General features: G+C 52.9%; 5 protein-coding genes across 5 annotated transcripts; 2 read left to right on the forward strand and 3 right to left on the reverse strand.

Annotated features, from left to right (window-relative positions):
* Window positions 1-292: 292 nt before the first annotated feature.
* On the reverse strand, window positions 293-2,084 carry J7T55_000679 (uncharacterized protein; the record flags this gene model as incomplete). The annotated part of the gene is made up of 3 exons (XM_053131614.1): window positions 293-1,252; window positions 1,317-1,473; window positions 1,687-2,084. The coding sequence occupies 3 exons, from the start codon at window positions 2,082-2,084 to the stop codon at window positions 293-295; spliced, it is 1,515 nt and encodes a 504-aa protein (XP_052990409.1).
* Window positions 2,085-2,923: 839 nt separating this feature from the next.
* On the forward strand, window positions 2,924-4,426 carry J7T55_000680 (uncharacterized protein; the record flags this gene model as incomplete). The annotated part of the gene is made up of 2 exons (XM_053131615.1): window positions 2,924-2,938; window positions 3,029-4,426. 2 exons carry the CDS (start codon window positions 2,924-2,926, stop codon window positions 4,424-4,426), a joined length of 1,413 nt encoding a protein of 470 aa, XP_052990410.1.
* A 510-nt stretch (window positions 4,427-4,936) lies between these two features.
* J7T55_000681 (uncharacterized protein) lies at window positions 4,937-6,571 on the reverse strand (the record flags this gene model as incomplete). Its single annotated transcript, XM_053131616.1, has 6 exons — window positions 4,937-5,390; window positions 5,455-5,550; window positions 5,615-5,997; window positions 6,097-6,161; window positions 6,233-6,289; window positions 6,361-6,571. 6 exons carry the CDS (start codon window positions 6,569-6,571, stop codon window positions 4,937-4,939), a joined length of 1,266 nt encoding a protein of 421 aa, XP_052990411.1.
* Window positions 6,572-8,529: 1,958 nt separating this feature from the next.
* On the forward strand, window positions 8,530-10,417 carry J7T55_000682 (7-alpha-hydroxycholest-4-en-3-one 12-alpha-hydroxylase; the record flags this gene model as incomplete). Its single annotated transcript, XM_053131617.1, has 5 exons — window positions 8,530-8,719; window positions 8,783-8,788; window positions 8,855-8,906; window positions 8,972-9,736; window positions 9,802-10,417. 5 exons carry the CDS (start codon window positions 8,530-8,532, stop codon window positions 10,415-10,417), a joined length of 1,629 nt encoding a protein of 542 aa, XP_052990412.1.
* A 1,164-nt stretch (window positions 10,418-11,581) lies between these two features.
* J7T55_000683 (uncharacterized protein) lies at window positions 11,582-14,846 on the reverse strand (the record flags this gene model as incomplete). Its single annotated transcript, XM_053131618.1, has 2 exons — window positions 11,582-14,590; window positions 14,799-14,846. 2 exons carry the CDS (start codon window positions 14,844-14,846, stop codon window positions 11,582-11,584), a joined length of 3,057 nt encoding a protein of 1,018 aa, XP_052990413.1.
* Window positions 14,847-15,288: the final 442 nt, after the last annotated feature.

Raw genomic sequence — 15,288 nt, forward strand, 5'->3', positions numbered from 1 at the left:
TTTCTTCTGAGCTAGGAGGTCACGATACTAATATGTACCGTTATTGATATGCAAGCACAATAATTTAGTTGTTGATCGAGAAATAGATGGTCGTTAAAGGGGCAGTTACGTTACGGCTTTTCATCTCAACGCTGGGAGACCGAGGGGCTTGAGTCACTTCACACGTTGTCGGGCTTGAAAGAGGTTTGATTCTAAACCTTGTATATTGGTTCATTAGTGTTCCATACGTATGGATGCATCTATGTGTCTTTCCTACATTACTATACACATCCAACCTGGCTGGATGACATGCCTATCTCCCGGTCTTGAAACCACCTACGAATTGGCCCTGGAAAAAGCCGCTCGGATCCCACTTCTTCGCTACATCCCGTAAGACGGCGAGACGATCCTCACCATATCCCCTCATGACCGCCTCCGTAGGCCAGGCATAATTGGGGAAGATGAAACGGTGATTCAGGCCCATCTGTATTGCCAGCGCGACAGAATCTTCCAGGTACTTGGATCCCTCCTTGGCCATGAACTCGTCGTCCTCAGCGTTCTTCCAGGTCATGCAGATCTCAACCACGACTAATGCTCCCTCCTTGGGATCCAGACCCTGAGAAGTAGTGGATGCGGGTCGCGATGGAGCCGTCCGACATGATGCCTCCAGCATGCCCACGGAGAGTGGTTGAAAGACGAGCGTGTACATCAGCCCCGACACCCTTTGGCGCATTGTGTCGACGGAGGTATACCAGAGGTCTACCATGGCGTTGAGCAGGTCGAAATCCATCTTTACCGTGATGGTTTTGTCAAGCGTCCTCTTGCCATTTTTGGGGGCGAGCTTTCCCTGCTCCTCGATGAACTTGCCGTGCGAACTGGCCTTCAGGCTTCCAGTCAGGGGAAGCCGGCCCCAGACGCCCACAAAGTCACGCATGTCCACTTCCTTCGCGGTGCCTGTGGTGGTCAAGAGCGCATTGATGAACTTCATGCCGAAAATGTGCGTGATGCACCACATGGCATGGTTGATCGGCCTGCCGTCCTCGGGAAACGGCTCCGAGCCCACATCGACCAGCGCCTTCAAGCTGGCCTGTCGTGCCATGGGCAGGTAGAAGACATTTGCGCCGCGGAATACCGCTGGGTGCGGGAAACAGGCTATCTCCACGGCTGTGACGATGCCGAAGTTGGTCGATCCGCCGCGCAGGACGTCCCACAGGTCTGCTGTGCGCTCGTCGTCGCGGGCTGCGCGCACCACTTCTCCTGATGCTAGGACAACCTATTTATCTTTGTCAGTCTTGCTGTGGGCTGCGTACCGAGTGATGCTGTAATGTAATGCTCACCTCCCACACAGACACCACGTCCGCTCCGAAGCCGTAACGTGAGGAGAGACTCGAGAGACCGCCGCCGAGCAGGAACCCGATGGCGCCGACTCCGGGCATGCGGCCACCCACTGTGGTAAGTGACGGTTTGTGCGCTTCGAGTGCAGCATAAACAGACCTAGAATAGAAAAGGTTAGTATATTGCTGGGAAAAAAGGAACTTTATGAATCGGCCTATGTCATTGCTGGACATGGCATGTGGTAGGGCACATGTTTTTCAAGCCATGTATTGTGAATGACACGGAGAAGTCTATTCCACAGATAGAAGGCAGTAGAAAAATATGGGGGTAAGAGCCAGAGAAGAAAAAAGACAACAAGAAAATGAAACATACCCCCAATGCTCTCCAGCCCCAATTCGAACGGTTTTTTCACCGGGACGGACATCAACTCCTCGGAGCCCACGCATATCGATTGTCAACCCGGAAGCGGCCTTGGCCGTGCCGCCATACGTGGCATGTCCGGCACCACGGACGGCGATGGGCACGTCTGCAGGTAGGGTTTGGCGGAGCGCCTTCAATAGCGCCGAAACATCGGCTGTGGAGGTGGGCCGGGCAACGGCGGCGGAACGGACCTCCGCGGCTGCGGCTGTGAAGTAGGCCGACTCGCTGTCGGCGAATTCCGACGACCCGGGGAAGTGAAGGATGTCACGGCCATCCAACGCGGCTCGGACACTGGCGGAGACGGTCTCCGACCACGCTGAAAGCGGTTTCTCTTTGCCTTGGTCCACCATAGCGAGATACAGTCAGGCTGATTTAATTTGCAACTTGCGAGATTTGGGATTCGGGCACCACAGTGGAAAGCGAATGAGAGCCTTTTGAGAAATCATGCCAACCGAACTGAGGTTCTCAAGCCGTAGCGGACTAGACCACATGCCAGGCTGTGATATCGGTTGTGGTCCAGGCACGAAGTAAACAGATGCAGGATTCAAGTGGAGTGGAGTTGAAGGAGGATGAAGGAAGCGAGGCGCTATGTCGACGCTCAGCCCACAATTCCAGGGTCTACCCGGTCTAAACGGTCTAACAGCATTGGCCTGCCCTAGTAAATAGCGATGCAACTATAGATACATGATCCTCTTGACTGCACAGGTATCCAGTACCACGTCTACTGATGATGTTACACTGGGATCGATGCAACTCCTGGCTCCCTGGTCCCACTTCAACCACTCTGGAGTCTGGACATATGTCCGGATCCAGACATCGTCATGAGGCAGCGTGAGCACTGCTTCTGAAAGGATCCGTTCTATTGTCACCGATGGATTCAATGCCCATGAACGAGTCGCGTCCTACGAGCATTCTGAAGTTTTCAATCGAATTGGCGAGGCTGGGCACAATACCTCAATTTGATGTTGCCCGCGGGCCTGGCGTTGGTCAGCGCTCGACTTTCTGTTGACAATTCGTAAAGAGCGGAATTCTTTTTCCAGGCGTGGCGAGAACAGCATGACTCCGGCGGCGAAGATACTATTTAAGAACACTATTCTTTCTGTCACATGTTGCAAGTTGAAGGCATCAAGCAGCAAGTTTTCGCTGCCCTAGGACTGCCATCCCCAACTCATTTCCTTCAGACGCCGTGATGGCTGGTCTTTGTGTAAGCATTCACTTGGGTTGCATTTCTTATCTTTGTCCCTGTATGGACAGAGAAATCGTATGGCAGCAGGGGCTAACATTCGTATCCTAGTGCACTGCACTCGCTGCTGTCCTGGGCAGCGAGACGTTTTCCCAGGGAAGCACAGCGTACACCTCGTCTCTGTCTTCGTACTGGTCGCTGCAAGAGACCGAGCTGCTGCCCTCCTGTATTGTCCAGCCAACCACGGCCGAGCATGTGTCTCTAGCAGTCAAGACACTGGCTTCCAACAACTGCTCATTTGCTGTCCGCTCTGGCGGCCACAGTCCCAATGCAGGCGCCGCCAACATCGCGGCCGGCCTGACGATCGATCTGACTCATCTCGACACCGTCACTGTCAGCAGCGACCAGTCGACCGTTTCTGTCGGTCCAGCTGCAACATGGGGCGCCGTGTACTCAACTCTTGACCCCCTGAATCTCACCGTGGCAGGCGGCCGTTCCGGGGGTGTCGGTGTCGGAGGTCTGACCCTGGGAGGTGGAATATCTTTTCACTCGCCACGGGTCGGCTTCACAGCCGACACTGTCACCAATTTCCAGGTTGTACTTGCTGATGGCCGCATCGTGGACTCGAAGGACGACACGGACCTCGACTGGTCATTGCGCGGCGGTTCGAACAACTTCGGGGTCGTCACCCGTGTTGATCTCGCTTCAATCCAGCAGGGTCTGATATGGGGTGGCAACAGGTACTCTCTCATTGACACCATCGACGCGCAGCTGCAAGCTTTCGCCGACATCAGCAACCCGACCACATACGATGAGTATGCGTCACTGATCATGACACTTGCCTACGACAGCGCGTCAGGGATGCAGCTCGTCGTCAACGCCATCGAGTACACGAAGCCCGAGGCCAACCCACCTGTGTATCAGCCCTTGATGGATATCCCTGCCATCGCAAGCACCATGCGCATAGACAGCATGGCGAGCATATCTAACGAGCTGGCGCAATCATCGCCCAACGGAGAGCGGGTCTTCTACATGACCGTCACGCACGGGAACAGCCTGGAAATGCTGAAGGCCGTGCACGAGGCCTGGAGCAACAGCGTCACGAGCATCAAGGGCGTGGCCGGCGTAACCTGGTCACTCTCGCTCGAGCCGCTGCCGCCAGCTATCTACGAGCGCCACCAGTACGAGAACGCACTCGGTCTCACTGACCGTGGCGGAAAGGGCCTCGTCGTCACGCTGCTCACGGCCTTGTGGACCAACGCGGCTGATGATGCGACCGTTGAGACCGCAGGGGAGACGCTCTTCGAAGACATCAAGAGTGCGGCTCAGGGTCTTGGCGAGTACGACCCGTACCTATACCTGAACTATGCGAACACTGGAAGCTGGCAGGGTAGTCCAATTGATTCGTACGGCTTTGGAAGTGCGGCGAGACTGAGGCAGACAAGTGCGAAGGTAGACCCCTCGGGGGTCTTCCAAAAGAAGGTTCCCGGAGGCTTCAAGCTTAGTTAGAATTATTGGCACGGTATAAAAGTAATGGCGGGAAGTAATCTGTGGATCACCTGATCTTTTATTTCATTTAGGTCTCTCCTATAATAAATCAACATAGCTTTAGGCGCACTTTAACACCTGCAATTGCTTCTCAGCTCCCCTTCTTGATCTTACGCACATATATGGCATTGAAATTTGGTACAAAACAATTAAATCAGATTGAGAATTTGATCAGTCCTCCTATTCGTATGGTGCTGGCTTGGAAATATTGAGAATTGCTCATCTTCATCTGCTCAAGGCCGTTTCTGATATTTACGCTCCTTCTCCCACTTTTGTAAGAAAAGTAAGTCTTCGAGTCTATATGTGTAGCAGCGAGTCAAGCAGAAATTGTGACAGCAAAACATTATTTGATTGCTTCTTATCATGCACTATGAAGTCATAGATCGTCCCATGAGTCTGAACCAAAAACTTTCTCCAGAAACTTTCCAACTAAAACTCCAAACTAAATTTCCGACTTGCCTTGCCATTTTACTAGAATGCCTGTCCCCTGACGTATTCTGTGGCCGGGTAGTACTGTTGTGTAACCTCAGTAGTTCGAATGATCCCCTGGTCTGGCACGTGGTAAGCTGGGGGCTGTGCCGCAAGCTGTGGAGGCGCCAGGTGCGGAGGCGACAGGTGTGGAGGATTCAGGGCTTCCGAGTCGCACCTCGACTGGGTTGAATCATGCAGCTCAATGTAGCTGTCAAAACCGATCTCCTCATGCACATCCTTGTGCCTCAGCTTCTGCCTGTCGCTCTGCCTTTGGAAGCTTGCCCCCGGCCATTTCTTCGGTGCAGGTGTCGATCCAGATGACTTCTCACCGCCGCTGGGCATCAGGGCAGACCGCAGGGACTTGAAGAAAGCTGTCTCTGAGACGTTTTGCTTGAGAAACACGGCGAAGGCTGGCATACAGGATACCACGATGGAGATATTGTTCTCGAGCACACTGTGAGTGTTGTGCATCAGTCATCTGCTGTGTCGAAAGTAGCGCTAGGAGTGATTTGTCTTACATGCAGAGAAACACACTCGTTTGTGCCCACGTGACGTCCTTAGTGTAAACCAACTTCACTCGGTATACAAGTGCAACAACGCTAACCACCACTCCTCTGTGTGCGTGTTAGCTACCTGGGTGTTGGATTGGTCTGGGAGACAGGGGGGAGGAGGCCTTACAAGAACGCCGTCGAAAAGACAATGATCAGTTCCGTGCGCCGACGAGGAGACAGCTTCAGCTTTGCAAGGATCGGGAAGGGCAGCACAAAGGTATAGATATCGATGAGCACATTGAGTGGACCCTGCACGAGGCCCCACGGGCTGATCTTCTCTGAGCGGCCGCTGAAGGCGACATCCTGCCAACTCTGACCGGGCTGTGGCGCCAGGAATGGTGCTTCAATGATATCACCGCTCCAATAGCAAATTGCAACGACGATAAGACCGATCCAGGTGGCAATGCGCATGGGTCGCTGGATAGAGAAGAACTGGAGGTAGAGGAGGAGCAATGAGGATTTGGCGAAGTAGATTGTCGGGCCGTACATCATTGCTTGGAAGAAGAGGCGCTGAAAACATTGCGAATTGGAATCAGAGATGTTTCAAATTTATGAAAAGTGTAATGGGGACTTAGCAGTTGAGAGCAGGGGAGAAGAGGATGCAAATACCTTCATGAATTCTCCAGTCATCCAACAGACTGGTATATCCCAGATATGTCTCGCCCATTTATTCACTGCGGTAAGTATGATTAGAATCAAAGCCACGGGGTAACAAAGCGTATGCTTATTCTTTCGAAATACATACATAGAAGAACCGATGCCCCATAGACAATATCGAGTGCCATGGCAATAATTACAAAGTCTGGTATTGTAAGTAATGTCAGCTGTCGACTCTTTCGACATGTGGAATGTCCACACTTGGGAAGAACTTACAATCGGAAGCCTTCAGCTTCCGGAAATTAACGTAGACCCTCGCCATGGTGAACAACAGGGCCCAGACAGTCATTGTTATTGTGATTCCCCATGCTGCCGGACCGAGTGTAGGGGGATCAATGAGATTTGCCTTCGTTCCATCCGGCGGGGTCCCCGAGCCAATGCCGCAGAAGAGGGATATATCCAAGCCCTTGAGATGGCTTGCGCTCATGATTGAAAGCCGCAGCAGATGGAAAGATAGAACTAAATGATATTGGACCGCGGTCGAGGGTCGTGCACACTTGAGGAAAAGTTGCTCGGACCAGGCGCTTATGCGATGTCAAGTCAACGACCCTCCTGAAAAAAGGAGACTGTGAGTAACACGGGACCACGTAGCCACTTCTGAAAAGGGAATGAAGAAACCCAGCAGTCTGATGTTGATGATGGTGAGCAATCGAAATGAGCCGATTGACAGGTACCTATATTCGCTGGCGTTCCAGCCAGCATCCACAGTCATGCCATGTGATAACAAGGCAGCATGATCTTCATGTGCGGGTGCCATGCAGCCTGGTCTTCTACATCGGCCTACATCCTAAAGCACTCGTCAGAATTCCTTCTGAGAAGGCGGAAAATGGGGGCCAAACCAAAAGAGCTCGAGCCCCGAACAGGTGTGGCAGGTTAACCGTTGGAGCTAGCAAGCGCAAACATGGTCTCGATCCAGATGTCCGCGATTCCCACATTCAATAGCCGCGGCTCAGTTTCCACTATGGATCCTTCAATGAACTACGCGGCTTGATTGCAACACGCAATGATCCTCTAGCGCTTAATAATAGACTAAAGCACCGAAACCTCTGGTATGCTGGATTCCAAAGCAGGATTCTACTCCATTATCGCGCTTATGCCCAGAGAGGCAGATATTCTATCAGATCTCTATCCATACCTAATATTTCACGATAATATGTCTGGTGGGGCAAGTCGATCCGAAAGGGATCACTTCCCACGTGTGGCCGAGACTTGATTATTTATATCCTTCGAATCCTTGTCACATCGCTTAAAGCCATAGCTTAACGGGAGGACCACGGCTGTCAGTGGGTTCTGTCAGGAGCACGCACCAATTGGCAACGGCTTTACCATGACAGGGACTTTGCCAAAAGCTCTTTGTACAATATCCATCAATCCATGGTACGAATGGACACAGAACTCGCAAGACTCAAGCAAGATCATCGTATGCGCCACCCGAGTAATTAGAAGATCTTCCATCGACCGATATACACACTGAAGTTTGTATCAGCCCAAATTTGCTTGCTCATGTACACGCGAATGCGGATCATGTAAATACAGCAAAGTTGATAAGTTGTAGGCGAGCCGGCGAATCATGAACCGTTGGCGGAGGCCTTCCGCAGTGGGATGTCATGATCCGGGCTAGGGACGTTCTCTGGTTAGTGGTCTAAGACTTGTCTACTAAACTGAAAAGCGGGTCCCCGTCGGGAGCGGCGCCCGCCATACAGCCTGGGATGAACATCCGTGGCCCAGCCTCGCTGAAGATGGGCCTCGGGAGCGACGGAGCCAGCCTGGGAGGCTAGCGACTAACACAGCCGCCCCGGTTTCCCCACCTATTTAGGCTTCCCAATCCAATGAGTGAATTACGCTTTTGGATGTCTCTCATGAATGAACTCTGCTGCTACCTGTCGCTAAATCACTGCTCTGGATATCTTGCAGCGAATCAGGGCGGCCTTGGAAGCAGGCGAAGGATTATACTAGCTGCAAAGGATTTTCACGAGTCAGCCATGGTTCATCCCAGTCACCGAGATAGTGAAGGCGTGTGGATCTCTCTAGAGCACCGTTTGTGGAGCCAGGCCGGGGTGCTTGGACGTCGTGACTTTGCATCTGTACTAGAACATGTACCTGGAACCTTCTTGGCAACTTCGAGCTCGATATAGCATGTGATTTGACTTGGCAGCAGAGATACGATGCGACGTTGTGAAAGTGGCAGCCTCATCATCAGGCAATTTTCAGCTCGGTTACCTTCAAGTAGAAAACGGCCCGGAGTGCTGGTATTTGGCGTTCAAGGACTGCGTATTGAGAGAGTGATAAATAGCAATTGGTGCCAGCTCGGACATGGCGGGCTGTTTTGGTCGTCACGAGCTATACTCTCTCACACTAGGCCTGCCTTTGTAATCAATTCTTACCATGCTAGCTGATAGTCTACCACTTATGAGCAGTGGCTGGAGAGCCTTGCAGACATCATTTGAGGAGCGACAGAGTCTTTATGTTCTACTGGGCGTTGCAGTATCGTGGGCCTCTTGGTGGCTTTGGAGATTTCTCATCACACCACGCATCTTTTCACTCGAGGTGAAAGAGTACCCATATTGGATACCTGGTAGGCAATCAAAACAAGTACTATGAGGATGGCATGGGCTAATATGATTTCTTTTCACTTTAGTCATTGGTAAGATCTCTATTCACAATCACATTGACGCATGTGACGCGCCCACATTCTAACCAAAAACATTAGGTCACGGTATATCGTTCTTGAACAACTCCCAGGAGCTCTTCAAGCAGGCCAGGTAAGCCGGCATGCAGAGAACAAATGGTCACAACGAACAAGATGATAGCTAACCATACACTTCAGAAAGCACTTTGGGAACAGCAATGAGCCGCTTCAGCTTACCCTGTTTGGCTTCAATGTGTATTTTGTCAGCAGGGCGGAGGATGTCAGCGAGGCATACCGCCACATGCGCACCCTCACTGTAGATGAGTTCTACCGGGGGGTTTTCCTCAGCATGGGAGCCTCCAAGGCGAGCGTTGAAAAAGCTTTCGCGCCCCTGCCAGAGGATATTAAGGACCCCGATAATGCCCAGCGCAAGCCGGTCGCCCAGCTCGCACGTGAGATGCAGATCACGCAGCTGCAGCCAGGACCGAGCCTGGACACTCTCGAGCGCGCCGAGCTCGATTATTTGGAGGACAACGTTAAGATGAATGCTATTAGCATGATCCGGTCCCGGTACCCAGACTTACTTGGAGGTGAGACACCGGGTGCGACGGGATCCGTCGAGCTGCCTCTCTGGCAGTGGTGCGCGGATGTCATGGTGCGTGCGGCTCAGGGAGCTTTCTTTGGCAGCGCCCTCGACCGTATCGACCCAGATTTGCCCGAGAAATTCATGGAGTTTGATAATATCGGCTGGAAGCTCCTCTACCAGTTTCCAGAGTTCCTAGCCCGGGACACCCTTGGCAAGCGTGATGAGCTGCATGCGGCCCTGAAGGCATTTTGCGAACTCCCGCGCGAAGAGCGGAGTGATGCGAAGGCGTGGGTCATCGACTCGACTGAAGACAAGCTGCGCGCCTTGGGTATTCCAACTGATGATATTGCCTCTATCTTACTCATTCTTTACTGGGGGTAAGTTCTGTGTCATGAACCGGTCAAAGTATCTACGCGTGACGTGTGTGACTAACATCGAATAGGACAAACACAAACACTCGGAAAGCTGCGTTCTGGTTGATATGCTTCCTGCTTCACAACCCGACACTCATCGACACCATCCGTGCCGAGACGGCCGCCGCATTCGGACCAAACGGTACCATCACCGACCTCACACACCTCCACCAGAACTGCCCCGAGCTTGACGCGGTGTGGAACGAGACCATGCGCCTGACTGGCGTGGCAGCGTCGGTGCGCACAGTGACGGCTGACACAGTCATCGGTGGCCGCACGCTGAGGGCGGGCAACCGTCTGATCATCCCCTATCGGCAGCTTCATCTCGAGCCTCGCATCTTTGGAGACGACAACATGACGTTCCGGCCGTCGAGGTTCCAGACTAAAAAGTCTCAGACGGGCGAGCGACTTCGTATGGAGCATTTCCGCCCCTTCGGAGGAGGCAGCACAATTTGCCCGGGCCGTTTCATCACTAAGCGCGTCGTGGTCGACTTTGTAGCATTGCTACTACGGCGCTTTGATATTTCCATGGCCGGTGGATACCAGCCGATGCCTGCGGCTGAAGAGTGGAGGCCCGTCTTGGGCGTGATAGATGTCAAGCCTGGCGACGACATGCGCATCAGGTTGACGCCCAGAAAAGCTTAGATCAAACTGGATTTGATTGAGGCTGTACAAACACATAAGTCGGGGTCTTATACTGATATACGCAGAGCAAATGTTATTTAAATAGCTATACCCCTTCATTTCTTTCGACTACGAAGATAGCTTACTTATTGATAGAGTAGCAGGGATATATATACCCAAAGTGTATTATGAAAAACATAAGTTTTCTGATACTGCCGTCAAGCCTTCACACGAACATAGAGGATGCGTGTAACTTTTTGAACACCCGTAGAATTCATCTTGAAGTTCGATAGAAAATCATCTCTTCTTATACCCACCGATTGCAGATCTAAGCTGGTCAATTTTTTTCGGCTCGAAACACTTGGGATTTGCTTGTTAATATCAAGATCCAGCAGCGTTCTTAATCAGTGGCGGTCATGGCTGTTCTCACTCCACATTAAGAAACCGACTTCCGACTGCTCCGGCATAACACGACAATAGAGCCACCGAGACCCTCAGAGAATGACCGAGAGACCTTGGCGAGAGACCTCGCCTGTCGCCCACATTGTGGCTAGCTACAAATCGTCGTGAATGATGGCGACTGTGCCTTTACTACTATTGGTGGACGAGTTGGTTTTTAGTTAATCAAGATAGAATCCGCATCGCACCTAAGTCTTGAAAGAAAAAACGTGCCAGCAAGTTGGAGTGCCAGGAGACTGGCTTTCACCGTCCCTTCACCTACATCACTAAGCACATCAGAGCATCACAAGTACACAGAGATGTGGATACTTAACATGATATTAGGTACAATCTATGTATTACAAACGGATATCCACGAAATAATAGGTTTGTTGCTTATAAGAATTCCCCCAAAATATTCTGGCCCAGGGGAAAATTTGGAGCGAGAAACAGAACAACCCACTTGTACAGTTTCTTTGGCAAACCAAGAGCCTACAGAGGACGAGCATGGTTAGATATGTACATAAGGTAGAATACAGGTATCCCAGAGCTAACTAGGCACTAGGAAAAAGAAAAAAGAAGTCATCTCATCATAGTAAAATAGTAGGGTCAGCGGAGAAGCAAGACAAAAGAGATTCCCATTCTTGTCTTCGAAACAAAAAGACTCACGCTCCTGTTATTAAGCCAGGACCCTAAACGCAAAAGTGAGCATCTTTATTGTTCATTCATTCTCCCAGAGTATCTCCTTTAGATCCAGACCGGCACCGGCCTACCATGAGGCCTTGTTTCCGAGTTGGGCCGCGTCCTGGGCCGCGAGGCCGGAACAGGTGGCACAGCAGCCTTGACAGTGGCAGCCCTGCGCGGTGGCGGCGACCCTGGACTGGCCATGGACTGGTGTTTGGGAAGCACCCTCCTGTTGTTCAGGGCCTTAGCCCTAGATTCCTGATCCACTTGTATGACAGCGACTTGGTGCTTCTGCTTTTGTTTCTGCTTCTCCTGATCTGGCTGCTGCTTCTTCTCCCCGCCGCTGCTGCTGACATTGATGACAGAGATCCTCCTACCACGCGCGGGCTCGGGAGTGACCCGCCCACCACCCAGCGCGGAGAGCCGCTTCCTCGCGACGCCGACAACGTTGGTGCCGACGCCCCTGGCCCGTCTGGTGTGGGGGCCGAGCGACGAGCTGCGCGTGACGGGTGCCGCGGCCGCGGCGTCGTCGCGGACGAGCTTGCGCACGCGCTGGCGCTGCTGCTCTAGCTCCTGCTCCGCCAGGCGTATCAGGACGGTGAAGCGGCGGTCGTTGAGGTGGATGCTGTCGAAGCGGAGAGGCGGGATAGATGGTGGTAGCTCGCTGATCAGGCTTGTGTGCTGGCGGCGCTGCGGGATGGTTGACGTGGCTGCAGTGATGATGGAGGAGGCCATGTCATCTTCGATTTTCTTTGTGTTTGGAGAGGACTTTGATCTGCTTCTGGTGATGGAGATGGGGGCGTAGTTTGTCAGGTAGAGTAGTTGTCTGTGATCTGGCTTCTGTTTCTTCTGACCTAGCGCGCGGGTGGACTTATTCCGTCCGAGGGTGCGCGCGATCGAGCTGTCGACGCTCAGCGGCCGGTTGTCCTCTGTGAATGGGAGTGGCGGATGTGGCTTTTCACCGAGGTATAGTGGTCCGGGATCAAGCCCGATCTTGCGAGAGACCTTGTCCAAGATGGCCTCGTTCCGTCGTGGCTTTTGATCTTCATCGTCAGAAGAGTCTGACTGAGTACCTGTTGAGGGCCCGCGTCCCAGTGTCATACTGTCAGGTCTGTCCTTCTTCTTGGATAGTTTTCGGTCGAGTTTGTCGAAGAGGGCTTCTTCCGGGCGGTGTTTCTTCTCATCCTCCTCCGGTGATGCCACCGCAGCGGCTGTGATCATCTTTACTGAATCAATAGTGAAGCGGTTTGAGGCCCTGGGCTCCTTGCTCTTCTCGAGCTGGGCTGTCTTGTCAATGCTATCCCTCTTGAGTGCATCAGCCAAGGCTGTCGAAGTTGTCGATGAGGATTGTCGGCCCTCGTCCACCCCAGACTTCCGCAGTGCAGACAACGAGGCCTTCTTTGGCTTGGTCACTATCGTCTCACCCCATACATCCTCTTTAACCTCTTCCCCCTGTGGGTGGACCCCGATCTCCTCGAAGGTAATCGCAGATACCTCCGAGTCCGACGGGCCCCAAGAGAAAATGGACCCCATAATATTATCCCACCACGCCGGCATGCAGGACCTGGATTTAGTCCGCGGTTTCTTCGTCCGCACCACCCTGGCTGGCAGGCTTCGGTCGTTCTCGTCCTTGTCCATCACGTCTTCTTCCTGGATGATGATGAGGTCTTCATCCTTTTGGCCAGGCCGCTCGTCCTTCCGCGATGACCGCTTGTTCATGACCTGATCCACGAGGATCCCGTATGCCTCGTCGACATTTGCATTGGATTTGGCTGAGACCTCGATGTAGGCGCAGTTGGGGCCGAACTTGCGCGCCAGCTCCTGTCCCTGCTGTGCGGAGACCATCCGGGGCAGATTTCCGCCGTTGTCCTTCAGCCGGTCTGTCATCGCCGCCACTACCAGGACGGGGATCTCGAGGTCCTCGGTCGGCGTCGGCAGCGAGGGCCGCCTCTCAGGCGGTCGCTCCGGTGGCAAATCAAGCGGCAGGTCCAGCGGCGCCGGGTCGCTGTGTGCGTCGACGAGGTCTTCCAGGGTGAACGGATTCGAGTCGCGCAATTCAGAACCGTGTCTTTCCTCGACGACGGTCGATGATCTCTGGCTGTATGCGCTGGAGGTCGTCCGAAAGCTGAATGCACTGTCGCGCCCTCTGCGGGTTGACGTGCCTTTGTGGCTATCCGACGCGGCACCACGTCTAAGACTTGCGTAGCTATCCACCTCCCTGATAGTTGGTAACTTCCTGTCGCTGAGTGACATAGGGCCTGAAATCACCAGTGGCTTCGGCGTGGGGCTCGGCACAGATGGCGAGGGCAGATCCCTCTCGTGGATCATGAACTCGGCCCTCTTCAGTGCAGAGCCTTCGACAACGATGCTGATGCGCTTCAACTCTCCCTGATAGTCAAACCGGTCGTTGTCCCTGTCCCGCTTCTCGTCCAGGCCATTGAATATATACGAGTCGCCCCCGCTACCTGTCGGAGAGCTCGGCATGCGTGGGAGATCCTTTTGAAACGACTTGGTGGAACGTGTCGATTTGGACCGCGGCATCCCCGGCATCCCAGGGATCGCTGCGGCAAGGCCGTCGAGGATCTCGACAATATCGGTCGTGAGTTTCTTCTTACGGCCAGTGTTGATAATGTCCTCGACGACGCTACCATTGACCCACTCGAACGACTCCTTCGACCAGGGGTTGAATAGAAGCATCACAGCGTCAGACTGCTCCAGCAGCTTCTTGCGTTGGGCGTCTGCATGGTGGGCCGAGTAGGAGGAGGTGAGCGTGTCCTGCCGTGAGATATCGTCCGGGCTGTATGGGTCCATCATGCTGCTGGTCTGGTGACCAGAACCAGATGGGAACTCATGAATGATGAGATGTACTTCGCTTCCATCTGGCAGAGGTACGTGCCGGTGGGCTCCCATAAGTTGAGCGCCACCGGGCATAACCTTGGCGAATTGGCGGAGAGTGTAGCGCGACTGGAGTGAGGTTTTACCCGACCCAGGTGGCCCCAACAGTAGGATTTGCATGTCCTCAGCATTGCCTATTGGTGCTGGGGCCGGGGCAATCCTGTTGAAGCTTGGTAGCTGCTCGGCGGTTCAGGTTAGCCGTTGCCTCAAGTAATGGCTCCCAGCTAACAAAAAAGTCCTGTTTTGGAAAGCTGATAGACAGGCTAAGCGTCACATGGTGGACAGCACAAGATGAATATCTTAGTAACAATACCGTGTGCAGAAATTCTTGAGATACGAGGAAGTTTTCCTGGGGTGGGAAAGGGGAAATTTAGGAGAGCCTTACCCACTTCTCCTCGTCCGAGGAGGTCGAGGACCAGATATCGCTGCCCATCGTGACCACACCCTTGGAATCGAAAGATTTATTAAAAAAAAATAAAAGAGTGTATTGAAGGTCAGGTATCAAACCTTGTGATTAGAACAAGAACGATATTTAATGGGTGTTCCCGCACAATAGTACAAGATACAGATTAAAGAAAAGAATAGAGACTGGCAATAGTCGAAGGTCCGTACGTGCGCAAAGGAATGTCGTAGCAGATTCAGAAAAGATCTCAACTGCCAAGCGGGCATCGATAGACCTATGTAAGAACTGACATGGCAAATGGTCGGACGACGCTCGACGGCGCGAGGGCGAAGGGGGGAGACAACATGGACAGAAGGTTCGAGGCTTGTTCTGGTAGACCAAGGTAAACGTCCAACTTGTAACAGACAAGAACTTTGTCTGCCGACTCCAGTTTCCGTCTGATATATGCAGGAGTTGAGAGAAGGGATGTGTG

The sequence above is a fragment of the Diaporthe amygdali genome (assembly GCF_026229845.1).
Source record: "Diaporthe amygdali strain CAA958 chromosome Unknown NODE_27_length_698932_cov_65_101997, whole genome shotgun sequence".
NCBI lineage: Eukaryota > Fungi > Ascomycota > Sordariomycetes > Diaporthales > Diaporthaceae > Diaporthe > Diaporthe amygdali.